The sequence below is a fragment of the Rhinopithecus bieti genome, unplaced genomic scaffold (genome assembly GCF_001698545.2).
Source record: "Rhinopithecus bieti isolate Rb0 unplaced genomic scaffold, ASM169854v2 scaffold_20840, whole genome shotgun sequence".
In the NCBI taxonomy this organism is placed as follows: Eukaryota; Metazoa; Chordata; class Mammalia; order Primates; family Cercopithecidae; genus Rhinopithecus; species Rhinopithecus bieti.
This window is the reverse complement of record NW_016809955.1, coordinates 456,135-480,101: the sequence shown is the minus strand read 5'-3', so window position 1 is coordinate 480,101 and position 23,967 is coordinate 456,135. Positions and strand designations below refer to the sequence as shown.

Sequence of the window (23,967 nt, the reverse complement as noted above, 5' to 3'; positions counted from 1 at the left end):
TGGCATTAGTTGTTTTGGGGTATTTTAATAAACATTCATCAAAGAGCAAGTCAAAAGCATTATTTTTATACAAAGTCAAAGGTATTATTTTTATACACTTATTACAAAACATATAAATAGTATACCAAGCCTAAGAATATAAAGTCTAGCTTTAATTAATTGAAGGTTAATTTAAAAACACACATCTAATAAGTAGTCCTTTTCACACATCGAAAAGCCAATTTCGTATTTAAAAAAAAACTCAAATTACAAAATAACAAATATCTGGTGTCTCAGTAACTTCAAGATCAGTACTAATGATTAAGCCAGCTTATATGCTAATATGATACATGAAAAAGCCTGTATTTTACAAATAGCAAACCACTAAAACTTTAACTTTCCACAGAAGCCATTGTTTTATATCAATAATTATGTTAAAGATCAATACAAGCTAAAAGTTTTTAATAAGCAGTGAAACAAACCATTAAAACTTGGTAAATTTCTCCAAGAGGGTAGAATTTTAATTTCTGTTTAAACCATGGGTAGATTATGATACACTCTGTGAGGGTGTACTGTAAGTACTTCTAAGGAGCTTTATTAGAATTCATCCCAAATTATGTACCTAGTAAAAGATATACCAATGTCTACTTTGGAATAAGAAATTATTACTTGTTTGAACAAGGATTAAGCAGAAACTGAAAGAAGTGCAGTTTATAGCCTCTTACATAAAGTAAATAGGCACCCCTCAAAAACAAACCAATATCCTGGCTCCTTAAGTATCAACATTAATCTAAGTAATGTACGGCATGCTCCTGTCCAAACGTTCCCGCTAATCTGTAGTCTTCTCAGATGGATGCTTCATTTTGATCACACATTTCTATCCTGCAAGACTGAGTACCCCTGGGTTTTTTGTCTGGTTTTATAACACTAGGCAGGTTTGGCCTTACTCAAAATACAAGGCTGCAAAAGGCCTGTTTCACCTCAACCATATGGTTTCAGGAAATGTTCTGTATTTCCAGCAGAAAAGAGGTATCTAACTCTCATGAGGGTTTCTAGCCAGTGGATAGATACCTGGGTCTTTGCGGCCCGTGATGCACCCTAACAGTAGAGGACCTTGTGTGATCAGCTAGGTCTGCTAAAGCAGGACGACATCCATGTTCTAGACTTTTTATTCTGGTTTAGCAGGATCCAAACCGGCTGCCCTGAAGAGACTAATGCCTCTCTTTCTCTTCCACACAATGGGTGGCCTCTGCCAAGTTAACTGCTTCGTGGGAGGAAAAAGATGGCCTTTCCTTCGGTGTGCATGTTTTAAGGGAAATGCCACATACACCTACAGGAGCTTCTCAATAATAGACAAGGCTCACTTTCAAACTCTTTCAGGAGATAAACTGGAGGGGAAGACGAATGGCAGGAAGGTGAAGAGGAAGCTGAATTACTAGGAAAACACCCCCAACTCCAGTCCGGGTGGTTACTGCAGAGTGAATAACGATAAGTACGATTTGGTGTAAGGCAACGTCCTTTGAAAGGGCTCCCAGAGCGTCAAGGCCCCCACCTGATGAATGGGTGAGTCAGGCAGGCCCAGCTCCACTTCACGGATGGGAAAACTGAGGTACGAGGCGGCGAGATGACTGGCCCGAGGCCTCGCTGAAAGATCCGAGGCGGAGCGGAGAACCAGAAGCACCGCTTCTCTTAGGCTGATGCTCTAATCTCGGCTCCCCCCGCCCCTACGATGGCGTAGACGGCCTCCGCCCCCCGACTCACACACACCCTCCCCCGGGAACGGCAAGTCTCCTCAGGTTCCAAGGACAGGGTCAAAAGACAAGAGGCCCGAGGCGCTCCCGCCGTGATTTGCAGCCGGAGAGCGTTGGGAGCGTGCGTGCCTCCAGTCCAACATGGCGGCGGCAGCGGCCGCCCCCCCACCCCAAGCCTCCCTCAGGGCCGGAGGCTTCTCCTCAGGGCCCTCCGGTGGGCGGGAAGACAGCCCAACCCCGCCAGGCCCTTCTCGTCGCTGCCGCTGCTCGCTGAAGGAGTCACCTACCCGACATGACTAACGGCCGCGGCGCGGAGGCCCCACAGCCCGCCGAGAACAAGGAATACGAAAGCCAGGCGGCGCGGCGGCCGGAGCTGTACTGAGGGCGGCGCGGCGGGCTGAGGCGGACTGCGGGGCTGCGGCAGCCAATCAGCGGACAGCGGGTGGTACCACAAAGCCGCAGCAGGAGGGGTGTTTCTGAATTGGTACTAGCCGCCGAGCCCTGAGGCCCCTCTATTCCCCCCTCCGCTAGCCGTACCATTATTGAGAGGGAATTGAGAAGAGAAAGTACCAATGCCAAGATCACGATCGGGGAGGAAATGGAACCTTCTCGCTCCGTCTTATTTACAATCCCATTTCTCACTTTATTGGGTCTGATGGAATTTGCGGTTAGGAAACGAAAGAGGAGGAACCTTATAAACACAGACTATTTGGTTATGCAAAGCTTTTCTTTCCCTACAATTTCGAATGGTACGTCCTAGCTGGCGTGCTTTTGCTGCAGAGTGCTTGGGCCACCTGGGGGCGTTCGGAGTCGGCGAGCTCGGGGACTGCGAGTCGTGACCAGCTCGCGTACCTCATCGCCTCCCGGTTTGTTGTAACTGTCTCGCCGAGTAGCAAACAAGGATGCTGGAACAAAAGGGTGCCTTAAGACGAAATCGTACACAAATCTGACCCTGAGAATGTGGCTGGGCGGAGGGATCGAGCTTTTATTTTCAGCACTGTAATAATAGCTGACTCTTGTCAGGCACCTTACATCATCTCATTTAATTCTCACAACAGACTGATGAAATATTTTCCCATGTTGCAGATGAGAAGACAGAATTCATTTGATCTAGGTCATACAGCTAGTAAACGGCCAAGGTGGAATGTGAAGCCTGGTAACCCGACGCCATTGCATGTGAGTTTAATCAAAATGCTGCACGGCCCAGAGGGGTGGGCCCAAGGCCGCTTGGGCGCTGTAGCAGGAAACGGGCTGGAAAAGCTCAGAGAGCCAACAAAGACTTTTTCCGGGAGGGCATGGTATCTGAGCCAAACCGTAGGTGATGTGCAGAAGTTGACCGAGTGAAGAAGTGAGCAAAGTACTTTGCAGACTAGTTGTGGAACAAGTAGTTGTTCAGAGGGAGAGTAGAAGGAGATGATGCCCGAAAAGGAGGGGCTAAATAGCTGGGGCCTTGTCAAATGCATTAGAGTTTGCACTTTATCTTGAAGGAAATGAGAACCACTCACCAGAGGATTTAGTAGGAGAGGAGTAGTATCAGATTTGTATTTTCTGGCTGCCAAATGAAAAATGCACGGAGATGAGAGGCGCTTAAAAGCAGAGACCAATTAGGTGGCCAATGCAGTAATTTTGGTGAGAGATGATAGTGCCCTGGACTTAGGTAGTAGCTCCGGAGACAGAGGTAAGTGAAGCAATCCCAGAGATACCCCGGGGTAGACTAGACAAGAGCTGGTGATCACCTGGGTTGGAGAGGGTAGTGCAGAGAGGAGTCTGGGGTGAATTCTGGGTTTCCGGCGTAGACACGGAGTCCCGGTGGTAGTGTCATTGACTGTGATAGGGAACAAAAAGAGGAGCAGGTTGCAATGGAGGTGAAAAGGGAAGTTCAGAATTAGTGCTTTCAGGTCAGAAAAAAGACATGAGGTCATCTCTCCACCGTAATACCCGCAGTGATTGTGCCCTCAACTCTAGATAAAGAGGGTCACAGAACTCTCTAGATAAGTTCAAACAAGCAAGACTAAAGGAATTAAAAAGTATTTCATGACTGAAAACCATTAAACTGTTTAGCATATATATTGAGGAAGGCAGCCCAGCAGAAAAGATGGGCATGTCCAACAGAAGAGAATTGGGTTATGGAGGGGAGGGGAAGAGGTAATTCTAGAAGATCCCTAGAGGGACCTAAGGGTTGTTCTTTTTTATTTATTTTCTTTTTTTGAGAATTTTTTCGAAGAAGGAAATACCAAAAGTGTTACTCATCGACTCCTTAAGTTTGTACCACCATTTATTCATTCATTCCTCCTTCAATTGCCATCTCTGGAGGTTTACTATGTGACAGGCTCTGGAAGGCCTTGGAGAGGCAGAAATAGGAAGGAGAGCCTCTGCCTTCCAGGAACTACAGTCTCTTGACAGGAACAGTGTGAACCTGTGATTTCTTTTTTTTTTTTTTTTTTAACTTTTATATTAGGTTTGGGGGTACATGTGAAGATTTGTTACACAGATAAACACATGTAACAGGGATTTGTTGTACATGTTACTTCATCACCCAAGTATTAAGCCCAGTACCCAATAGTTATCTTTTCTGCTCCTCTACCTCTCCCTACCCTCCCCACTCAAGTAGACCCGAGTGTCTGTTGTTACCTTCTTTGTGTTCATAAATTCTCATCATTTGGTTCCCACCTATAAGTGAGAATATGCAGTATTTGGTTTTCCATTCCTGTTCGTTTGCTAAGGAGAATAGCCTCCAGTTCCATCCACGTTCCAAAAAGTTTCTTGTTATCTTCATAGTATTTGTTTCCGTATTTGCCTTCCCCTACTAATGTACCAACCCTCAAATCATTTGCCCTGAAAAAAGTCTGTAGATCATCTCAGAGGCTGCGTGTCTGCTGACCTGCTGCCACCCACACATCAGGACCTGCACTAACTCCATCTTGTCCTGCCAAACCTGTCATTTCTTTTTTGTTTGTTTGTTTTTTGTTTTTTGAGACAAGAGTCTCGCTCTGTCGCCCAGGCTGGAGTGCAGTGGCCGGATCTCAGCTCACTGCAAGCTCCGCCTCCCGGGTTTATGCCATTCCCCTGCCTCAGCCTCGCGAGTAGCTGGGACTACAGGCGCCCGCCACCTCGCCCGGCTAGTTTTTTGCATTTTTTAGTAGAGACGGGGTTTCACCGTGTTAGCCAGGATGGTTTGGATCTCCTGACCTCGTGTTCCGCCAGCCTCGGCCTCTCAAAGTGCTGGGATTACAGGCTTGAGCCCCCGCACCTGGCCCAAACCTGTGATTTCAATCAACTGCTGGATGTGCTGGGATTGGAGGATGCAGAGTGTGCTCTGAAAACACAAAAGCAGGGCACCTTGCCCACACAAAGGGTGGGGGTATCAAGGAAGGCTTCCTGCAGGAGATGCCCCCTAAACTGAACTTTGAAGAAAGTACAGGAATTAGGCAGCAAGGATATACTAGGAACATCATGCTCCAGGCAGAAAGGGCTGTATTTGCAAAGATTGGTAGAGAGCAAAGATCTGGGAATTTCAAGTGGTTCAGTCTGGCTGGTCTATGGAGTTGCAGGAGTGAGGAGTTGTAATAAATGGAACGAAAGAAGTAGGCAGAAGCCACGTTCCAAAGAGCCATGTGTGCCTTAGAGAGGAGTTTGAACATTAAATTTAAAACAATGGGGAACTTCTGAGGAATGTAATCAAAGGACTGACATTTTCTATATCCATTATTTCTAGAATGGGTCTGTGAAACAGGTAATGCTGCTATCCACATTTGGTCAGTTAGGACACTGCAGCTCAGGGAGGTGAAATTCTTGACAAGTTCACAAAGCTGATGAGAACTCATGCCCAGGCCTTTGGATAATGCTCAGTGTTCTTTTCGCATTGTCCCTGTTCTCCCACACTTGATACAAAGAACTCCTTCCAGGTCTGCATTGCTCTGGGGCCTGTTTCCAAGGGTCCTTCTCTACCACAGACTGACTCATAGATTGATTCCTGTGCCCTCCTGTACTGGAGTGATTCCACTGGAATGGTTATCTGCAACAAACGTTCGCCATCATCCAGGCTTTTTTTTTTTTTTTTTTTTTGAGATGGAGTCTCACTGTTGCCCAGGTTGGAGTGTAGTGGGATGATCTTGGCTCTCCACCTCCCAGGTTCAAGCAATTCTCATGCCTCAGCCCCCCGAGTAGCTGAGATTACAGGTGTGGGCCACCACACTCAGCTAATTTTTGTATTTTTAGTAGAGACAGGGTTTCATCATGTTGGCCAGGCTGGTCTCAAATTCCCGACCTCAGGTGATCCACTTGTCTGGACCTCCCAAAGTGCTAGGATTACAGGCGTGAGCCACCGTGCCCGGCAATCACCCAGGCATTCTTCATGCTGCAAGATCCTACTCCCTCTACATCCTCTCTCCTGGCCTCAGTCTGCATATTTAGGGAAGACAGCAGGTACATTTTACACATCAGTTTTAGCAGAATGTATCTGAGAAAGTCTTCAGGCCGGGCACAGTGGCTCATGCCTGTAATCCCAGCCTTTGGGAGGCCAAGGTGGGCAGATCACCTGAGGTCAGGAGTTTGAGACTATCTTGACCAACGTGGAGAAACCCCATCCGTACTAAAAATACAAAATTAGCCAGGCATGGTGGCACATGCCTGTAATCGCAGCTACTCGGGAGGCTGAGGCAGGAGAATCACTTGAACCTGGGACGCAGAGGTTGAGGTGAGCTGAGATGACGTCATTGCACTCCAGCCTGGGCAACAAGAGTGAAACTACATCTCAAAAAAAAAAAAAAAAATTAGAGTCTTGGTACTGGGCCTGTTGTCCCTGGATCCATTCTTCCTGTCCTCACAGGGGAGCAGACCCCTACAGGGTTGCCTTGTTTGAGTTTCAGAAAGTCCCTCTGGCGGTATCTTTCAGCTTGAATTGGCCAAGGAGAGACCTGGTGGGAAATTAGGTGGAAGAAGAGAGGAAGAAAGGAAAGAAGAGGGTTATCTCTCCCCCTGCCACTCTGCCTCAGGGAGGTCTCAGAGCTCCAGTTTCCATTGGTGACCCTGGCTCCTTGGCCCTAGTAACTTGCCTCCTCCCTTTGTCCCCCCACCTACAGCTTATAGTCATCTTGCTATTGATCATTTCTGAGTTGCCTCCATCCCCTGCTTGGCTTCCCCTAACCCTTCTACCAATGGTATAGGACCTTGTAAGGGCATTGTAAGGATTCACTTAAAGGGGAAACCATTAGAGGGAGCCATTTGAGCAGAGAGGCCCAGCAAGAGCGGACCTGTTTTACCAGGATTACTCTGCCTGCTGTTTAGAACATAGACTCTAGAGGGCAGGGAAAGGTTATTGCTCTGACCAAAGTAAAAACCAGACCATGATGATTTTTTGCCTTTTTTGAAATCCTCTGGAACTCACAGTTGTACCGCATAATTCAAGGCTTGCATGCTTTGCCTGTTTGCTCTCTAGTTGGGTTGCATAATTCCTTTCTGAACACCCAGCTCCCAGCACAATGCCTGAAACAGTAGGCATTTTTTTTTTTTTTTAGACAGAGCCTCACTCTGTCATCCAGTGCAGTGGGGTGATCTCAGCTCACTGCAGCCTCTGCCTCCCAGGCTCAAGAGATTCTCCTGCCTCAGCCTCCCAGGTAGCTGATATTACAGGCATGTGCCACCACACCTGACTAATTTTCTTTTCTTTTCTTTTTTTTTTTTTTTTGAGACAGAGTCTCACTCTGTCACCCAGGCTGGAGTGCAGTGGCTCGATCTCGGCTCACTGCAACCTCTGCCGCCCGGGTTCAAGCAGTTCTCCTGCCTCAGCCTCCCGAGTAGCTGGGATTATAGGCTCCTGCCACTGTGCCCGGCTAATTTTTGTATGTTTAGTAGAGACGGGGTTTCACCATCTTGGCCAAGCTGGTCTTGAACTCCTGACCTCGTGATCCATCCACCTCGGCCTCCCAAAGTGCTAGGATTACAGGTGTGAGCCACCACGCCTGGCCAATTTTGTATTTTTAATAGAGACAGGGTTTCACCATGTTGGCCAGGCTGGTCTTGAACTCCTGGCCTCAAGCAATCTGTCTGCCTTGGCATCCCAAAGTGCTGGGATTACAGGCATGAACCACCACGCCCAGTCCAACACTAGGCATTTTTAAAAAGGAAAAAACAATGGCATGTAATAAATGAATAAATAAATGGGGGGAAAAAAGGAGCATGACTTGTCTTTCTGTCTTGTCTTTAAACTCCTCAAGCTCAAAGGCCTTATCTAGGACTTCCCTATGTCTCCCACGGGGCACAGAGTAAGTGTTCAGTGAGTGTTTGTTGAAAGAACGACAACCACCTGGTGCCAGTTGCCCCAGGCAGTGTGTAGCTGTTGTCACCACCCCAGCCCCACCCCAGTGGAGGCGTCCCTGAAGCCCTTCTCCCCTGGCCTTCCTAGAGGGCGGTCCTGCCAGGATGATTACTCTGAGGCTCCAGTGCAGGAGAGGGAGGCTCCTTGTAAATGACCAGGCTACCCCATCCTCCCGACAGTGGCAGGCGCTTCCTGTTTGGGGTAGAAAGGAACCAGACACTTTCCTGTTAGCAGGTCTTTTAAGCCAAGCAGCAGATGCTGAGCAGGTCCTGGCCCAGCCTTTCAGGCCAGATGCCTGGTGGTTAGACAGCCTTTATGTGGAAGGGAAGTGGGGCACAGCGCCAGATTGGCCAGGCTTTTATTGTGCTCCTTGCAAGTCCCCTGAGTCCTGGTGTGAGTAAAAAACAAGAAGAGGCTGACGCCCTGCTAGACCATGATGAGAGTTAGGGAAGACGGGGCTGCTCTGAGACAGAGATCATTGCCAGGAGCGGAGATGCTCGTGTGACTGTCCTGGGGCAGGTTTGTGTATGTCATTTGGATGTGAACATGCTCCAGTGTGAACCTGTGCACAGAATGCATGACTGTGCTCTCAGGTCTGTGCACCCAATATCCAGCACCTTGTAGGATTTAACTTTCTTTCGACAGAGTTTCGTTCTTGTTGCCCAGGTTGGAGTGCAATGGCGTGATCTCTCAGCTCACCAAAACCACCTCCCGGGTTCAAGCGATTCTCCTGCCTCAGCCTCCCAAGTAGCTGGGATTACAGGCATGCACCGCCACCATGTCCGGCTAATTTTGTATTTTTTAGTAGAGACGGAGTTTCTCCATGTTGGTCAGGCTGGTCTCGAACTCCTGACCTCAGGTGATCTGCCCACCTTGGCCTCCCAATGTGCTGGGATTACAGGTATGAGCCACTGCACCTGGCCGAATTTTTGTATTTTTAGTAGAGACGGGGTTTCACCATGTTTGTCAGGCTGGTCTCGAACTCCTGATCTCAAGTAATCTGCCCTCCTTGGCTTCCCAAAGTGCTGGGATTCCAGGGTTGAGCCACTGTGCCCGGCTGTATTTAACACTTTCTAATTGTCTAGCTTTTCCCCATTACACACGGGATAGCAGAAAAGGCAGGAGTTATTTCTCTCCCATTTTATAATGGCAGAAACTCAGAGAGGTTAGTTGACTTGCAAAAGTCACACAGAATGTGAAAAAGTTGAGATTCAACCCCAGGTTTATCTTGCTCCAAATTTCTTACTTTTTCCAGTCCCGTATGAGCATGTGTGTACATGTACAGGGGGAGCAGACAGCGATGTATGCCTGTGAATGTGACCCAGACTGCTGAGACCATATCCCAGGTGCCAGAGAAAGGACATTTCCCTTCCAGAGGCAGAGACGGTTGTTAGAGTCAGGGCTTCTGGAATTGAATCACAGCTAAAAATGCAGAGGCTATGGTCAAAAATGAATTTAAATTTTGACAGCAAAAGTCCTCACTACTCAGGAAAGCCTCCTCTTCAGCTCTCCCAACCTAACCTCATGTCTTCATTATTCCGCTAATTATTCCTCTGCTTATGTTTTTGAGACAGGCACTCTTGAGTGCCTGTCTCTGGAGCTCAGAATTCTTCCTGAGAAAATCTACATTGTGTTCCACACACTTCCTGGGGAGGAGGAAGGGGCAGAGACAAAGCTGATTGTTCCCCATATTACAAAGAGAGAAACTGAGGCCCAGAGGAACCTTGTCCAGGTTCACACATCCTGCTTGATTCAAGGGGTTCTGCTGTTGTCTTCTGTCAGCAGAAGGACTGGGAAGCAGCAGCTGCCAGACACTCCCCTGGGCAGGCAATGTGCCCAGGCCCTGGCATGAGTTCCACAGGATCCTGTCCACTCTGGGAGTGCTGGGAGGCACTGTGGATCTAAGCCAAGCCCCATTGCAGAGAGAGGGAAGCAGGAGAAGCAGCTCTCTTTGAAGAGGAGGTGTGAAGAGAACTACCAGCCAAGCTGGGTCAGGAATCTGCTCAGCCAAAACAGGGAGAGAAGGAAGGAGAGAAACAGACCCTGGGAAAACCTATCTTCCTCCTGGAAGTTGGTATTTACCAATTAGTAATTCAATAGGTCTGGAGTAGGGCTCTGGAATCTGAATTTTTCAGGTGATTCAATGCAGGTGATCTAAGAATCACATTTTATAAATTTGACTTGAGGCAGGGTAGTGTAGTATTTATAGGCCCTAGATCTGGAGTTACAGCATCCAGGTTGAATTACAGGTTCCATTATAAGATCTGTGGCCAGGTGCAGTGGCTCACACCTATAATCCCAGCACTTTGGGAGGCTGAGGCAGGTGGATCACCTGAAGCCCGGAGTTTGAGAACAGCCTGGCCAACATGGCAAAACCCCATCTCTACTAAAAAAAAAAAAAAAAAAAAAAAAAAAAAAAGTCAGGTATGGTTGCGGGTGCCTGTAATCCCAGTTTCTTGAGATGCTGAGGCAGGAGAATTGTTGGAACCTGGGATGCGGAGGTTGTGGTGAGCTGAGATCGCACCATTGCACTCCAGCCTGGGCAACAGAGCGAGACTCTGTCTCAAAAAAAAAAAAAAACAAAAAACAAAAAACAAAATGAAAAATCATTATAAGATTTGTGACTCTGGACAAGTGATACAATCTCTCTGTGCCTCAGTTTCCTCATATTTAAAATTAGGATGCTTATAATAGTAACTTTCTCATAAGGAAGTTGCAATGAGTCAATGACATGATTTATGTAAAGTACATACCACATATGTGGCCCATGTTAATCTCTCAACAAGTATTAATCACTATCATTTGTTCCAACTCCTCATTCCCATTCCCACACCCACTCCTACCAGAGGAGGAAATAATGGTATTGGATTAACGTAGGGACTTGCCACCACGGTATTCTTTTGGATGTGGGTAATCTTTGGGTCATGGTTTGAGAATCCCTGATCCAAAGCCATTCTCCAGTAACTCTCCAGATACCCATCCTATGAACTGAGTCTCTTGTCAATAAACTGCCCTGCTTTCATCTTCCTTTGCTCCTTGGACCCGTTCCCATCCTCCCAGCATCCACACAGCAAACTGCTGCCCACCCTTCCCACCCCATCCAAAGTGAATTTGGCTCAGGATATGTACTAGACATGAAAACATACAGCAAGTCACTTGTGGGGCTTCACAGGCCCCTGGATTTTGAAGATCACAAAATTTGGTGCTCTGGGATTTATGAGTAATCTTCAGAGGAAGAAGGGAACCGGAACCTCCTGCTACCCAAATTCAAACCGTGGAAATATGTTATCTTCCCGGGAAAGAGACATCCTACGCAAAGGCAGGGTTGAAGTCCGGGGTAAGCGTATGGGTGGAGAAAGCTTTGTTCTGCATAAATTCTTGCAGGCAGTTTCAAGTCTGGATGGCACTTCAAGGTGACCACAAGCAGAGATGGCATAGGGAGAGGAAAGGATGGGATGAAATAATCCAAACAAGAACACAAAAGGAAAACAGAGAAAATCAACTTTCAAATGCACAGAGGGGTGCTAGTTTGAGGGGTTCAGGGACCAGAGCTAGGCTGGGATGCAGAGAGAGGCAGGATCAGCTTTCCAAGTGGCCAAGCCTGTCTCCTCCCAGACATTCAGCCCTCCAGAGAACCAGGACTTCTCCTCGTACCCTCTCTTCCCAGTGAAGCTGAAATGGAGAACCTCTAGGATGTGACACAGACATAGTGTGTCTCACTATGTTGGCCAGACTGGTCTTGAATTCCTGGGCTCAAGTGATCCTCCCATCTCAGCCTCCTGAAATGTTGGGATTACAGGTATGAGCCACCACGCCCGGTCGGTCGGAATAGACATTTTAGAGCAGGCATTCCCAGCCAGAATAAACATTTTAGAAACAGGCATTCCTGGCCGGGTGTGGTGGTGTGTCCTGTAGTCTCTGCTACTCTGGAAGCTGAGGTGGGAGGATGGCTTGAGCCTGAGAGGTCAAGCCTGCAGTGAACCCTGACTATGCTGCTGTACTCGAGCCTGAGAGTCAGAGCAAGACCCTGTCTCTAAAGAATGAAATAAAAAGAAACAGGCATTCCTTTGAGGGAGACTAACTGGAAACAGGCCCTGGTCACCTTCCAACCAACCAATGAAAAGGGGCATCCATCCTGGGCGTACCAATTTTAAAAGGCACTTCTCTGGGCAGACCAATGAGAAAAAGGATGTGCAGGTGCATCCCCATCAGGGAGCCACAGGGTGTCTAGAGTTGAGGATGGATCTCTTTGCCATCTATGCCCCCTCTCTGAGGATGCCCTGTGCACATTCGTAAGAAGCATCCCTGCCTGGGTTGGTGCCCCAGAGATAGTGGATATGAGGCTGAACTGCCCCTTGCTCTTAGAGAGCTTCCAGCCTTGTCAGGCAACTAGTAGGAAGGTTCTCCTTCCTTCTGTGGGGTGGGTGTGGTGATGCATGCCTGTAGTCCCAGCTGCTCAGGAGGATCATTTGAGCCCAGGAGTTTGAGGCCAGCATGGGCAACACAGCAAGACCCTATACTCAACACATATCCCCCCCAAAAAGAACAGACTGTAACATGGCTGCCGATTCAAGCAAAACCCTGCAATGGACCTTGGGGAGGGAGCTTCTGAACGAGAGTGAGATAGGATTACTAGATTTAGCAAATAAAAATACAGGACTCCAGTTAAACTTGAATTTCAGATTAATGAATATTTTAAAAAGTAAATGGGTGCTATGCAATATTTGGGACAGTTAATACCAAAAATTATTCATCATTAATCTGAAATTCAAGATTAATTGGGCATCTTCTGTTTCACCTGGCAACCTTAGAAAGCAGGAGAGAGAGAGAGAGAGAGAGAGAGAGAGAGAGAGAGAGTGTGTGTGTGTGTGTGTGTGTGTGTGTGTGTGTGGTTACAGGTATGGCATGACATATGGTGGCTTTTACCAATAGATGCGTTTTGACAGGCCAGATAGCCCTGCTTTGGGCAGGGAGCTCTGATGATCATCAGTTGGTAAAGACACTGTGGACCAAGCTGGAGTCAGACCTAAGTTTGCCAATTCTTTCTCCAGGCAGAATCTTTCCATCCCTTCTTCTATAAAACATTAAAAATTTAGTCAGGTACGGTGATACGTGCCTGCAATCCCAGCTACTCAGGAGGCTGAGATGGGAGGATTGCTTGAGCCTTGAAAGTCAAGGCTACAGTGAGCTGTGATCGTGCTACTGCACTCCAGCTTGGGCGACAGAGCAAGACCCTGTCTTAAAAATACATATGTACATATATACACACATAAAATGTCTATTAAAAGGGCTTTTTCCAGCTGGGCACGGTGGCTTATGTCTGTAATCCCAGCACTTTGGGAGGCCGAGGCGGGTGGATCATGAGGTCAGGAGTTCCAGACCAGTCTATCCAATCTATCCAAGATAGTGAAACCCCGTCTCTACTAAAAAATACAAAAATTAGTCAGGCGCGATGGTGGGCGCCTGTAATCCCCGCTACTCAGGAGACTGAGGCAGGAGAATCGCTTAAACCCGGGAGGCAGAGTCTGCAGTGAGCCAAGATCGAGCCACTGCACTCTAGCCTGGGCAACAGAGCAAGACCCCATCTCATAAAAAAAAAAAAAGCGGGGGGGGGCGCTTTTCCAATTCCTCCACACAAGTGGTGTATTTTCTAAATAGTATGAAAACATTGTGTGATACCGAGGCCCTGAGCCTTAGGGTTGGAACACAGCATTATTTTGTTCAGCACTTTAGGGATTCCAGATTATTTTTACACACATTAACTCATCTAAACCCACAATGACCCCCAGAGCTCAGTATCATTTTCCATTTGCATTTTACAAAGTAGTGAACTGAGTAGAAGTGAGACAGCAGCCAGCTCTCAGTTAGACAGATAATGAAAACAGTTTACTTTTTGCTCAATGTGAGTTTAGCAAAGGCTTACGCGTAAACTGTTTCACGCCATCCTTGTGGGATATATAAAATCAGGCACTTTACACTCATTTTCTCTTTTCATCCTCATGCAACGCTGGGCACTAAATATCATATGCTGTCATTTTATTGATAAGGAAACTGATGCTCGAAGTAGTTAAATCCTTCACCAAAGATCACACAGCTGCAGCCTACCCCTTATTAAGTGCGGACTTCGTGATGCCATGCACCCTGCTCAGTAATTTACAGGCATTATTATCTCATTAAATCTCCCCAACAGTCACAGGATAACGGTATTCTTATTATCCCATTTACTGATGAGAAAAGTGGGTTCAGAGAGGGTGAGTGACTGGTCCAACACCACACAGCCAGCAGGTGGCTGAGGCAGGACTCAAAGGGCTAGCAAAGGAGCAAGTCTGGAACTCAAACCCAGTTCTGACCCCAGCCCTGTGGTCCTTCTCTTACACCCCGACCCTGGGTGGGGGGCCTCGCTCCCCACCCAGCTGAAACAATCAACGACCCTCAGGTAGACCAAGACCTCTCTTCATCGAAGTCTTAGGTAGCCACGCTTGCCAGGAGAAGGCCTTTCTTCCCTCACCCTCCCTGGACAGATCCGGGTCAACTGGAGGTGGCGGGCGAGAGGACCGATCCGTAGGGCGGTGGCGGGCGCAGGGCGAGGCCGTGCAGCGAACGGAAGAGGCTCTGGGACCGCTGCGCGTTCCAGCGGCGGAGCGGGGTGGGTGGGGCGGGAGTGACGGGCCTCCGCCCCCTCCGCCTGCCTTTCCTTCCTCCCTCTCTCGGTCCCCGGGGCCGGCGGACCCGCGGGCAGGCACTGCCCGGGCTGGACGACCTCTGGCCGGCTCCCAGCGAAGCGCAGCGGAGGAGCGGCCCAGCACGCGGAGCTGGGGCACTGGCGAAACCCCGGGACAGTCCCACTCTGCGCGGGGTCGGCGCAGAGCATTGCCATCCCCGGGGTCCCGGGCGCGGCTGACTGCCGGCTGGCTCCCTGCGCGCAGTAGCTCCTCGAGTCGGGCTGCACCAGAGGCAGTGAGATGGTCGCGCGCGTCGGCCTCCTGCTGCGCGCCCTGCCGCTGCTGCTGTGGGACCGCCTGGACGCCCAGCCCACGGAGCGCGGAGGCCAGGAGCTGCGCAAGGAGGCGGAGGTACGCGGTGTGTACCTGGCGGAGAGCGGTGCGCGTGCTTGAGACCTGTCAGAACTCGGCAGTCAGGCCACCTGGCAGTCCCCTGTGAGCAGACAATCTGCGTTACCCTCCCCCGTCCTCCGCCCCCTTCGCACTTGAACATAAAGAGCCGGGCAGTTTTTTCCCCGTGCCGGGCTGGAACCACACAGGCACGCGAATCCGCACTGATGGGCTGGGGTGGGTGCAGAAACAAGACCGGACAGACAGACAAGAGCCCAGAGGGGACCTCCTACCCTAGTTTGGCACGGGGCCACTCTCCCTCACCACCTAGGCTGGAGAGAATGACGTTCATTCGTCGGGTGCCCGCGAACGGTGTGGAAGCCTCATTTTGGTGCTGTGGAGAGGGTACCGCTGGCTGGCCGGGACGCGGAACACAGCGCTGGCTTCCTGGCTGGGGACCGCCGCTGACCGGCTTGGGCAAGGCATTTAAACTGCTCAGAACTAGTTGCTTTGTGTGTAAAATGTGCAAGAGTAGTATACTCTCAAGAGTTTATTCTAAGGAGCTTTAAACGGGGCTTCAGGACTGAACTTGTGAAAAGGGGGCAGGAACCTTAGAGAGCTCCCTTTCCATTTTCTTGCTTTGGACTCAACTTGCTTGCTGCAGGTTGCGCAAGGGGAATTTTTTTGTGAAGTAGGGGTGGGGATCAATATGGGGCATCTATTTTCTAGATAAAAGTGATTGTAGGCCGGACGCAGTGGCTCATGCCTGTAATCCCAGCACTTCGGAGGCTGAGGTGGGCGGATCACCGTAGGTCAGGAGTTCGAGACCAGCCCGTCTCTACTAAAAATACAAAAATTAGCCGGACGTAGTGGCGGGCGCCTATAATCCTAGCTACCCGGGAGGCTGAGGCAGGAGAATCACTTGAACCCGGGAGGCAGAGGTTGCAGTGAGCCAAGATCCTGCCATTGCACTCCAGCCTGGGCGACAGAGCGAGACTCTGTCTCAAAAGCAAAGCAAAGCAAAACAAAACAAAACAAAATGATTGTAATAACACAACAGTATCGTTTCTTTTCTCCCCCTAGAGAAGCATGTCCGCCTGTGTGCTTACTTCTCAAGAATACGACCAGGGTCTACACTATTTTAAGGAGAAGGAATTTGAACAGGTTTTGTTTTGTTTTCTTTTTGTTTTGAGACACAGCCTCGCTCTGTCTCCCGGGATGGAGTGCAATGGCGCGATTTTGGCTCACTGCAACCTCTGCCTCCCTGGTTCAAGCGATTCTCCTGCCTCAGCCTCCCGAATAGCTGGAATTACAAGCATGCGCCATCATGCCGGGTTAATTTTTGTATTTTTAGTAGAGACGGGGTTTCACCATATTGGCCAGGCTGGTCTCAAACTCCTGACCTCAAGTGATCCGCCTCCCTCAGCCTCCCAAAATGCTGGGATTACAGGCGTGAGCCACCACGCCCAGCTGGAATATGAACAGGTTCTGAATTACTGAGCTCAACGCTCTGCCCTGAGACTCTTGCTCCTCTAAGAGCTTCTTTCCTGCCCTCAAACTGCCCATTGAGAGCTTCTCAGTATCCTCCCTACTCCCCTTCCCTAGAAGGGCAAGCTGAATTTGGGGAAACTGCAGAATGAAGAGGGCCCTCTCTGAATGCCTCATCCTTCCATCAGCCAGCTCCCATCACTACGGGGGAATATTTGGAAATGACGCTGCTTCAACAAGGGATTATCTCTCATCGCCTTCCACTCCTTTCCTTCCTAGCACTGGGCTCTTGCTCTGTGCTCTCTGCTTTCTCTGCACATTCAGAGAAGCACTTTGTTTCTCTGAATTGAGACTCTTACAACATCAAGTACAGAGTCCTTGCAGCCCCAGGAGAAGGCTTCTGTCTGCCAAGTGAAGTCTTGTTTAAGAGTCCCACCCCACCTCCCTGCAAGTTCGGGTCCCAGGCAATCCCTGGCAAGGGAACAGAGACATATCTCTGCTGCCCATGCCTGTGGTGGCCCCAGATGGAGAGAATTTCATCTTGGGGTATGCTTGGGAAACTTAATATCCAGCAGATTTTCTTTCAGTCTATTTAACATAAATTGAGGGGAAGGGGATTTTTAACTCTAAGAACAAGAAAATATTTTAAAAGCATAAAAACTCTGGAAATGTGTAATGGGTATGTATGTGTCTCTATACGCCTATGCATGTACACGTGTGTGTGTATGTATACATATATTACATATATACACACACAACTGGGAATGTGTCTATATGTGTTTTTTATATGGGTAATTGCATGAGCTTCAGGGCCAGACAAACCCATACGTAAACCATGGATAACTCATTTGACCTCTATGAACCTCAGTTTTCTTCTCCATACAATGGGGGTTAATAATGCCTATTTCACAAGATTGTTGTATGGTTTCATTGAAATAACATATGTACAATGCCTAGCACAGTTCATAGGATATAGAAAGCAGTCTATAAAAGGAAGTTGCTCTCAATGTTGTTATTACCTTTATCATGACTTTAGAGAATACGGCTTTGGCTTAAAGTCTGGGCTTGAAGACTAGCTCCCTCACGACAATAATACAGGACAAAATATGTAAGGCGACTATTTTCAGCATTGGACAGCAGACAGCACAGAGCTGCAATTCCCTAAGAGAGTATTTTAGTTACTATGACTACATTACAAATTACCCCCAAAACTTAGTGAAGTAAAACAACCATTTATTGAGTTCACAGATACTGTGAGTCGAAATTTCAAATAGGGCACATCAAGGCAGCTTGTCTCCATTCTACAGTGTCTGGGACTGGAATCATCTGAAGTGTGTTGATATCTGGCGGTCGATGCTGGCTGTCGGCTGGTGGCCTCAGTTATTTTTCACGTGGACCTATCCACATGGTCTGTCCATGTGGGTTAGTTTGGGCTTCCTTATAACATGGTGTCTGGCCCCTGGGGATGAGTGTTGGAAGTGGGGAGAAGAGAGAGGAACTATATCCTTTTTATGACCTACTATTGCTTCTACTGCTCTCTATTGGCTAGAGCAGTCACAGCCCCCTCCCAAGTTCAAGGGTAGGGAAGATAGACCCCACAATTGCTGGGAGGAGTGTTAAAGTCATGTTGTGAGAAGAATGTAGGAATGGGAGATATTGTGTCATTTAGGGAACAACCATCCACAGAAGGAAAACCCAGAAAGTGAGCCCCACAATTGCCCCTGTCCTTTGCTTGGAGACAATTCCCGACTGCAGTGCGGGGAACTAGACCTCAAGCAGAGCACAGCAGTCCTGCTGTGCTGAGGGACAAAGCTCAGAGTTCAGGGCTGTTGAAGTAGCTGGAATCCGTGGAGCGGTGCATTACAGAGGAGGGAGCTATACTGAAGGGGGTTCCCATAAGTCTGTATGGGGTTCACTGCAAGTCCTTGCCTGGGGACTGTGCTAGCACGTGTAGGGCGAGACTGTGTGACACTTACCAGAGAACAGCTGCTATGTGATTGAGAACAGGAAATAAAACTGGAGAAGTTGAGCAGTTCTGGAAGATATCGGCAGTGTGGGCCAGCCAAAATGGAAAAACCTCTTCAACACCCTGGGCATCTATCTGAAACACCAGCAATGCCATGCTTTAGGTGTAAGCACCATGAACTAGAGTAAGACCTACTCCAACAAAGCTTGGAAATGAGTAAACATAAAACACTTTTTTCCCTTGTCATAATTTCTGTAAAAGACAACTGGCTGCTTAAAGCAAAATGATAACATTGTAAGTTGGACTTTATTTTTTGACAGCCATGGCTCACTGCAGCCTCAGTCTCCTGGGCTCAAGTGATTCTCGTGCCTCAGCCTCCTGAGTACCTGGAACTACAGACACGCACCACCATGCCCAACTAATTTTAAAATATTTTTGTAAAGATGAGGTCTCCCCATGTTGCCTAGGCTGGTCTCAAACTCTTGGACTTAAGCAATCCTCCTGCCTCGGCCTTCCAAAGTGCTGGGATTACAGGCTGGATTTCTACTATTCTACAACAGTAGAATTTTATTTACCCACCCCTGCTTCCTTTGGCCAGGTGCTGTGCCACTGTCGTAACTACTTCTTTTCGTTTGTTTTAAAGTCCAACTTATGACTATGCCCCCTTATGGCCATAAGTTGGACTTTAAAACACGTGTAAAAGTAACAGTTATGACAATGGCACAAGGCAAGCGGGGGCAAGTAAATGGAATTCTGCTATTGTAAGATTAGTACATTTGTGGCCAGGCACAGTGACTCATGCCTTTAATCCCAGCACTTTGGGAGGCCGAGGCTGGAGGATTGCTTGAGCCAAGGAGTTTGAGACCAGCCTGAGCAACATAGAGAGACCCTGTCTCTACACATTAAAAAAAAAAAAAATTAATACATTTGTGAATTGGAACATCAGTGTGAAGTGGGAAATGGGATGTGTCAAGTGGAAAGTGAGAGATGGAGGTTTCACCATGTTGGCCAGGCTGGTTTTGAACTCCTGACTTCAAATGATCTGCCTGCCTCGGGCTCCCAAATTTCTGGGATTACAGACTTGAACCACCATACTCAGCCTCTACAGATTAATTTCTGTGTACATATATTTGGATATCCTGGACATTTCATATAAATGGGATCACATTATATGTGGCCTTTTGGAACTGGAGAGTTGGAAACTTTAACACTACTCTCCCAATAATGAATAGAAAAAATAGACAAAAAAAATCAGTCAGGATGTAGCAGACTTGAACAATACTGTAAACCTTCTTGACCTAATTGATGTTGATAGAAAACTACACTTGAGAACTCCAGATACACATTCTTTTCAAGTGCATATCAATAATTTACCAACTGAGACCATTAGGCTGGGCCATAAAATAAGTCTCAGTTCATTTAAAAAATTTAAATTTTGCAAAAGGCCAGGTGTGGTGGCTCATGCCTGTAATCCCAGCACTTTGGGAGGCCAAGGCAGGAGGATCATTTGAGGTCAGGAGTTGGAGACCAGCCTGACCAACATGGTGAAACCTCATCTCTACTAAAAATAGTAAAAATTAGCCAGGCATAGTGGCAAACGCCTGTAATCTCAGCTAGTAGGGAGGCTGAGGCAGAATTTCTTGAACCCAGGAGGCAGAGGTTGTAGTGAACCGAGATTGCGCTGTTGCACTTCAGCCTGGGCAAGAGCGCGAGGCTCTGTCTCAAAAAAAATAAATAAATAAAATAAAGCCGGGTGCGGTGGCTCATGCCTGTAATCCCAGCACCTGGGGAGGCTGAGGCGGGTGGATCACCTGAGGTCAGGAGTTCGAGACTAGCCTGGCCAACATCGTGAAACCCTGTCTGTACTAAAAATACAAAAATTAGCTGGGCGTTATGGTGTGTGCCTGTAATTCCAGCTACTTGGGAGGCGGAGACAGGAGAATTACTTGAAACCGGGAGGCGGAGGTTGCAGTGAGCCGAGATCGCGCCACTGCACTCCAGCTTGGGCAACAGAGCAATACTCTGTCTCAACAACAACAACAACAACAAAAATTTAAATGTTGCAAATTGTGTTTTCTTACCAAAACAGAACTAATTTTAAAATCAATAGCAATAAGACATCTAGCAGAGCCCCAGATATTTGGAAATTAAACAACACACTCCTAAATTACTTATGAGTTGATTCAGAAATCATCAGAGCAATGAAACTAAATAGTAATGAAAATACAACATTTTATATCAATATTTGTGAGATGCAGCTAAAGCAGAGCTTTAAATGAAATTTACAGCTTTAAATTCCTATAGTAAGAAAGAAGAAAAATTTTAGGTCAATGATTTAAGCTTCCACTTTAAGAATCTGAAGAAAGAACAAATTAAACCAAAAGGGCACAGGAAAGAAAGAAATAATAAAAAGCAGCTGTGTGATCATAGGTAGTTCCTTCACTTGGCTGCAGTTTCCTCTCCTGTAACATAAGGGGGCTAAATTTCTTAAATGACTTCTAAGATTCTCTCTAGCTCTAACACTGTTTGGCTTTGGTATGCTTGTATGCTTGTGCCTCTATATATGTGTGTGCCTGTGTGTGTGTATACATCATCTGCCTTTGTGTCCATGTCTGTCTGTCTGGATGTGCCTGTATTCTCAAGTCTCTGGGTGTATTCCTGTACCCTGTGTACATGGCTCTATGCGTCCTCTGTGTGCACACAATGTAACAAAGTCGAGGCCTTTTCAGAGTGGGCTTTCCCAGGGAGGAGACTAACTGCTTACAAAGCTGTGTTGTGAACAAACAAGTTCATTGTTGCCCACTTAGGAAAACTAGAGCTGCTGACAGCACTAGTAAGGAGGAAGAGCATGCACTGCTGAGTTGCAAGACTGAGAATTAACGGATGACATCATCACCCTGTCCCCCACTCCCATTCCAAGCCAGACACTGTCCTGTGCTTGGGTGACACAGATTCCCAAGGGATCTATCTAATATTTGCTTTGCTTGGACCTTCTTTAGAACAGCCAGGCAGTAGTTTCAGGACCTGCCTTCCACTGGGTGGTCTAGCTATATCTGTACAGCTACTCCCAGTGTGCCAGTATAAGGAGCTGGATAGTTTGTTTCTCCAGGGAGACACTGGAGCTTCTGTGGAGTATCCACCCCCAGATGCAGTGTCTGTTTCTCATACCCCAGAGCCATTCATTTGACTTTTCGTGAGTCAGAAACCCAGAAGCCTGGGTGTGGAAGCCATTCCCAAGAACTTAGCTCAGTGACTCATGGGTACAGGGTGAATAGAAGTGCAGAAGAGGCTCTGAAGGGTTCTAGAGGACCACAGTTGGTGCAAAAGCACTTGTCTAGCCGATTACCAGGATTTGGGTAGTGGAAGCATGACCCTAATAGCAGCGAGAGATGGTTGGAAAATATCTCCTTAAACCCACCCTTGATCAAGGCATTATTTTGTGCCCTAAACTTAGCCCCACAAGTCTAGTGAGAACCATGAGTCCACACGGTATATTTATTTGGCATTAGAGAAAGAGTACAAGATGTGGTCTGGATAAAGACTAACTGGCTACTGTTTTCCATCTTCCTTAAGGACAGAAAATGAAAGGAGGGCTGGTCACAAAGGCTCATGATGGCTGTAAACCCAGTACTTTGGGATGCCAAGGTAGAAGAATCATTTGAGGCCAGGAGTTCGAGACCAGCCTGGGCAACATAGAGAGACTCCATCTCTATAAAAATTGAAAAATTAGCGAGGCACAATGGCACATGCCTGTAGTCCCAGCTACTCAGGAGGCTGAGGTACAAGGATCACTTGAGCCCAGGAAGTCAAGGTTTGTAGTGAGCTGTGATCATACCACTGCATTCCAGCTGGGGTGACAGAGCAAGACCCTATCTCAAAAAAAAAAAAAAAAAAAAAGGAAAGAAAGAAAAAAAAAAAGACAGAGAGAGAAAGAAGAAGGAGCAGGGATTATAGCAAGAGGTATCTAGGTTATACCCAGATAGAACTTTGTGACTATAAGACTAAGGACAAAGGGGCTGGGTGCAGTGGCTCACACCTGTCAACCCAGCATTTTGGGAGGCCAAGTTGGGTGGATCACTTGAGGTCAGGAGTTTGAGACCAGCCTGGCCAACATGGCAAAGCCCATCTCTACTAAAAATACAGAATTAGCCGGGCACAGTGTGCACGCCTGTAATCCCAGCTACTCGGAAGACTGAGGCAGGAGAATCGCTTGAGCCCAGGAGGCAGAGGTTGCAGGGAGCCGAGGTCATGCCACTGCACTCCAGCCTGGGCAACAGAACAAGACTCTGACTCAAAAAAAAAAAAAGAAAAGAAAAGAAAAATGAAGGACAAAGGAAAGAAGGAGAAAAGAAAGGGAGTCAGGCAGAGGGAAGGGAAGGGGAAGCCTTTACCCAAAATAAAGGAAAGGAGCTGAGTTGACCCCACTGCCCTGAGGTCTTCACTAGCTCCCAGGAGCCACAGAGTGAAAGCAGATCATTCTGGTAACAGATGTTTGTCTTTACACAGAAACATGCTTCAGTCCAGTCAAATGCCTGTGGCCTGTTAAACAACCTGTTTTGGGTGTGATGGAAAACAGGATCCCAGCCCCTATTTGAAAGCCACAGCCCATTGCCTGAGCAACTTATTTTCTCTGCTCTAACCCTGCACTTTCTTGTAAAGCAAATAAGAGAAATCCAGCCAGAAACACCCCAGTTTGACCTTTTTCTTGAGTGTCAGCTCGCCAGTAGAGACAGCAGCTTGGCCCTTGCCCCTTTAGTTTTAAAGCCTCTGAGTCACTTGTTTAAATATAAAATAAAACATCCTAGGGTAGATGTCAGAAGATTCAGATTAGAGTACTGGTTCTGTCACACACTAGGTCACTTTGGTAAGACACTACACTCCCCTGAGACTTAATTTCTTCATTTTTAAAATGGGAATAGCAACACCTGTCCTGTCTATATTCTTGCAAGGTCATTGTGAGGTTCAAAGAAGGTGTGATATCTTCAAAAAGCTCTACAGTTGTCTAGGGCTTATTGTGCTCCTGACTACCAGAAAATATTTTCTTTCTTTTTTTTTTGAGACAGAGTCTCGCTCTGTCACCCAGGCTGGAGTGCAGTGGCGCAATCTCAGCTCACTGCAAGCTCCGCCTCCCGGGTTCACGGCATTCTCCTGCCTCAGCCTCCTGAGTAGCTGGGACTACAGTTACCCGCCACCACGCCTGGCTAATTTTTTGTATTTTTAGTAGAGACGGGGTTTCACCGTGTTAGCCAGGATGGTCTCGATCTCCTGACCTCATGATCCGCCCGCCTCGGCCTCCCAAAGTGCTGGAATTACAGCCTTGAGCCACCGCGCCTGGCCCCGATATTTTCATATATAGAACACATCAAGGCAGAATACCAGCTATCATTCGTCTTTTTTTTTTTTTTTTTTTTTTTT

General features: G+C 47.6%; 2 protein-coding genes across 5 annotated transcripts in view; one reads left to right on the top strand and one right to left on the bottom strand.

Annotated features, from left to right (window-relative positions):
- Window positions 1-2,151, bottom strand: part of TAF15 (TATA-box binding protein associated factor 15) — a 41,498-nt gene extending 39,347 nt beyond the window's left edge. For both annotated transcript variants that reach the window (XM_017890999.1, XM_017891000.1), the window contains exon 1: window positions 2,018-2,151. In XM_017890999.1, the coding sequence (XP_017746488.1) occupies window positions 2,018-2,024 (7 nt within the window). In that variant the 5' untranslated portion in view covers window positions 2,025-2,151. The remainder of the gene's footprint in view (window positions 1-2,017) is intronic.
- Window positions 2,152-2,286: 135 nt separating this feature from the next.
- Window positions 2,287-23,967, top strand: part of MMP28 (matrix metallopeptidase 28) — a 42,569-nt gene continuing 20,888 nt past the window's right edge. Inside the window, exons 1-2 of one of the 3 annotated variants that reach the window (XM_017891007.1) lie at window positions 2,287-2,479; window positions 2,817-2,906. In XM_017891007.1, coding sequence (XP_017746496.1) covers window positions 2,477-2,479; window positions 2,817-2,906 — 93 coding nt within the window. In that variant the 5' untranslated portion in view covers window positions 2,287-2,476. Of the gene's footprint in view, window positions 2,907-14,505; window positions 15,120-23,967 lie in introns of those variants that run through there. The other 2 variants (XM_017891005.1, XM_017891006.1) reach the window with 2 other exon arrangements.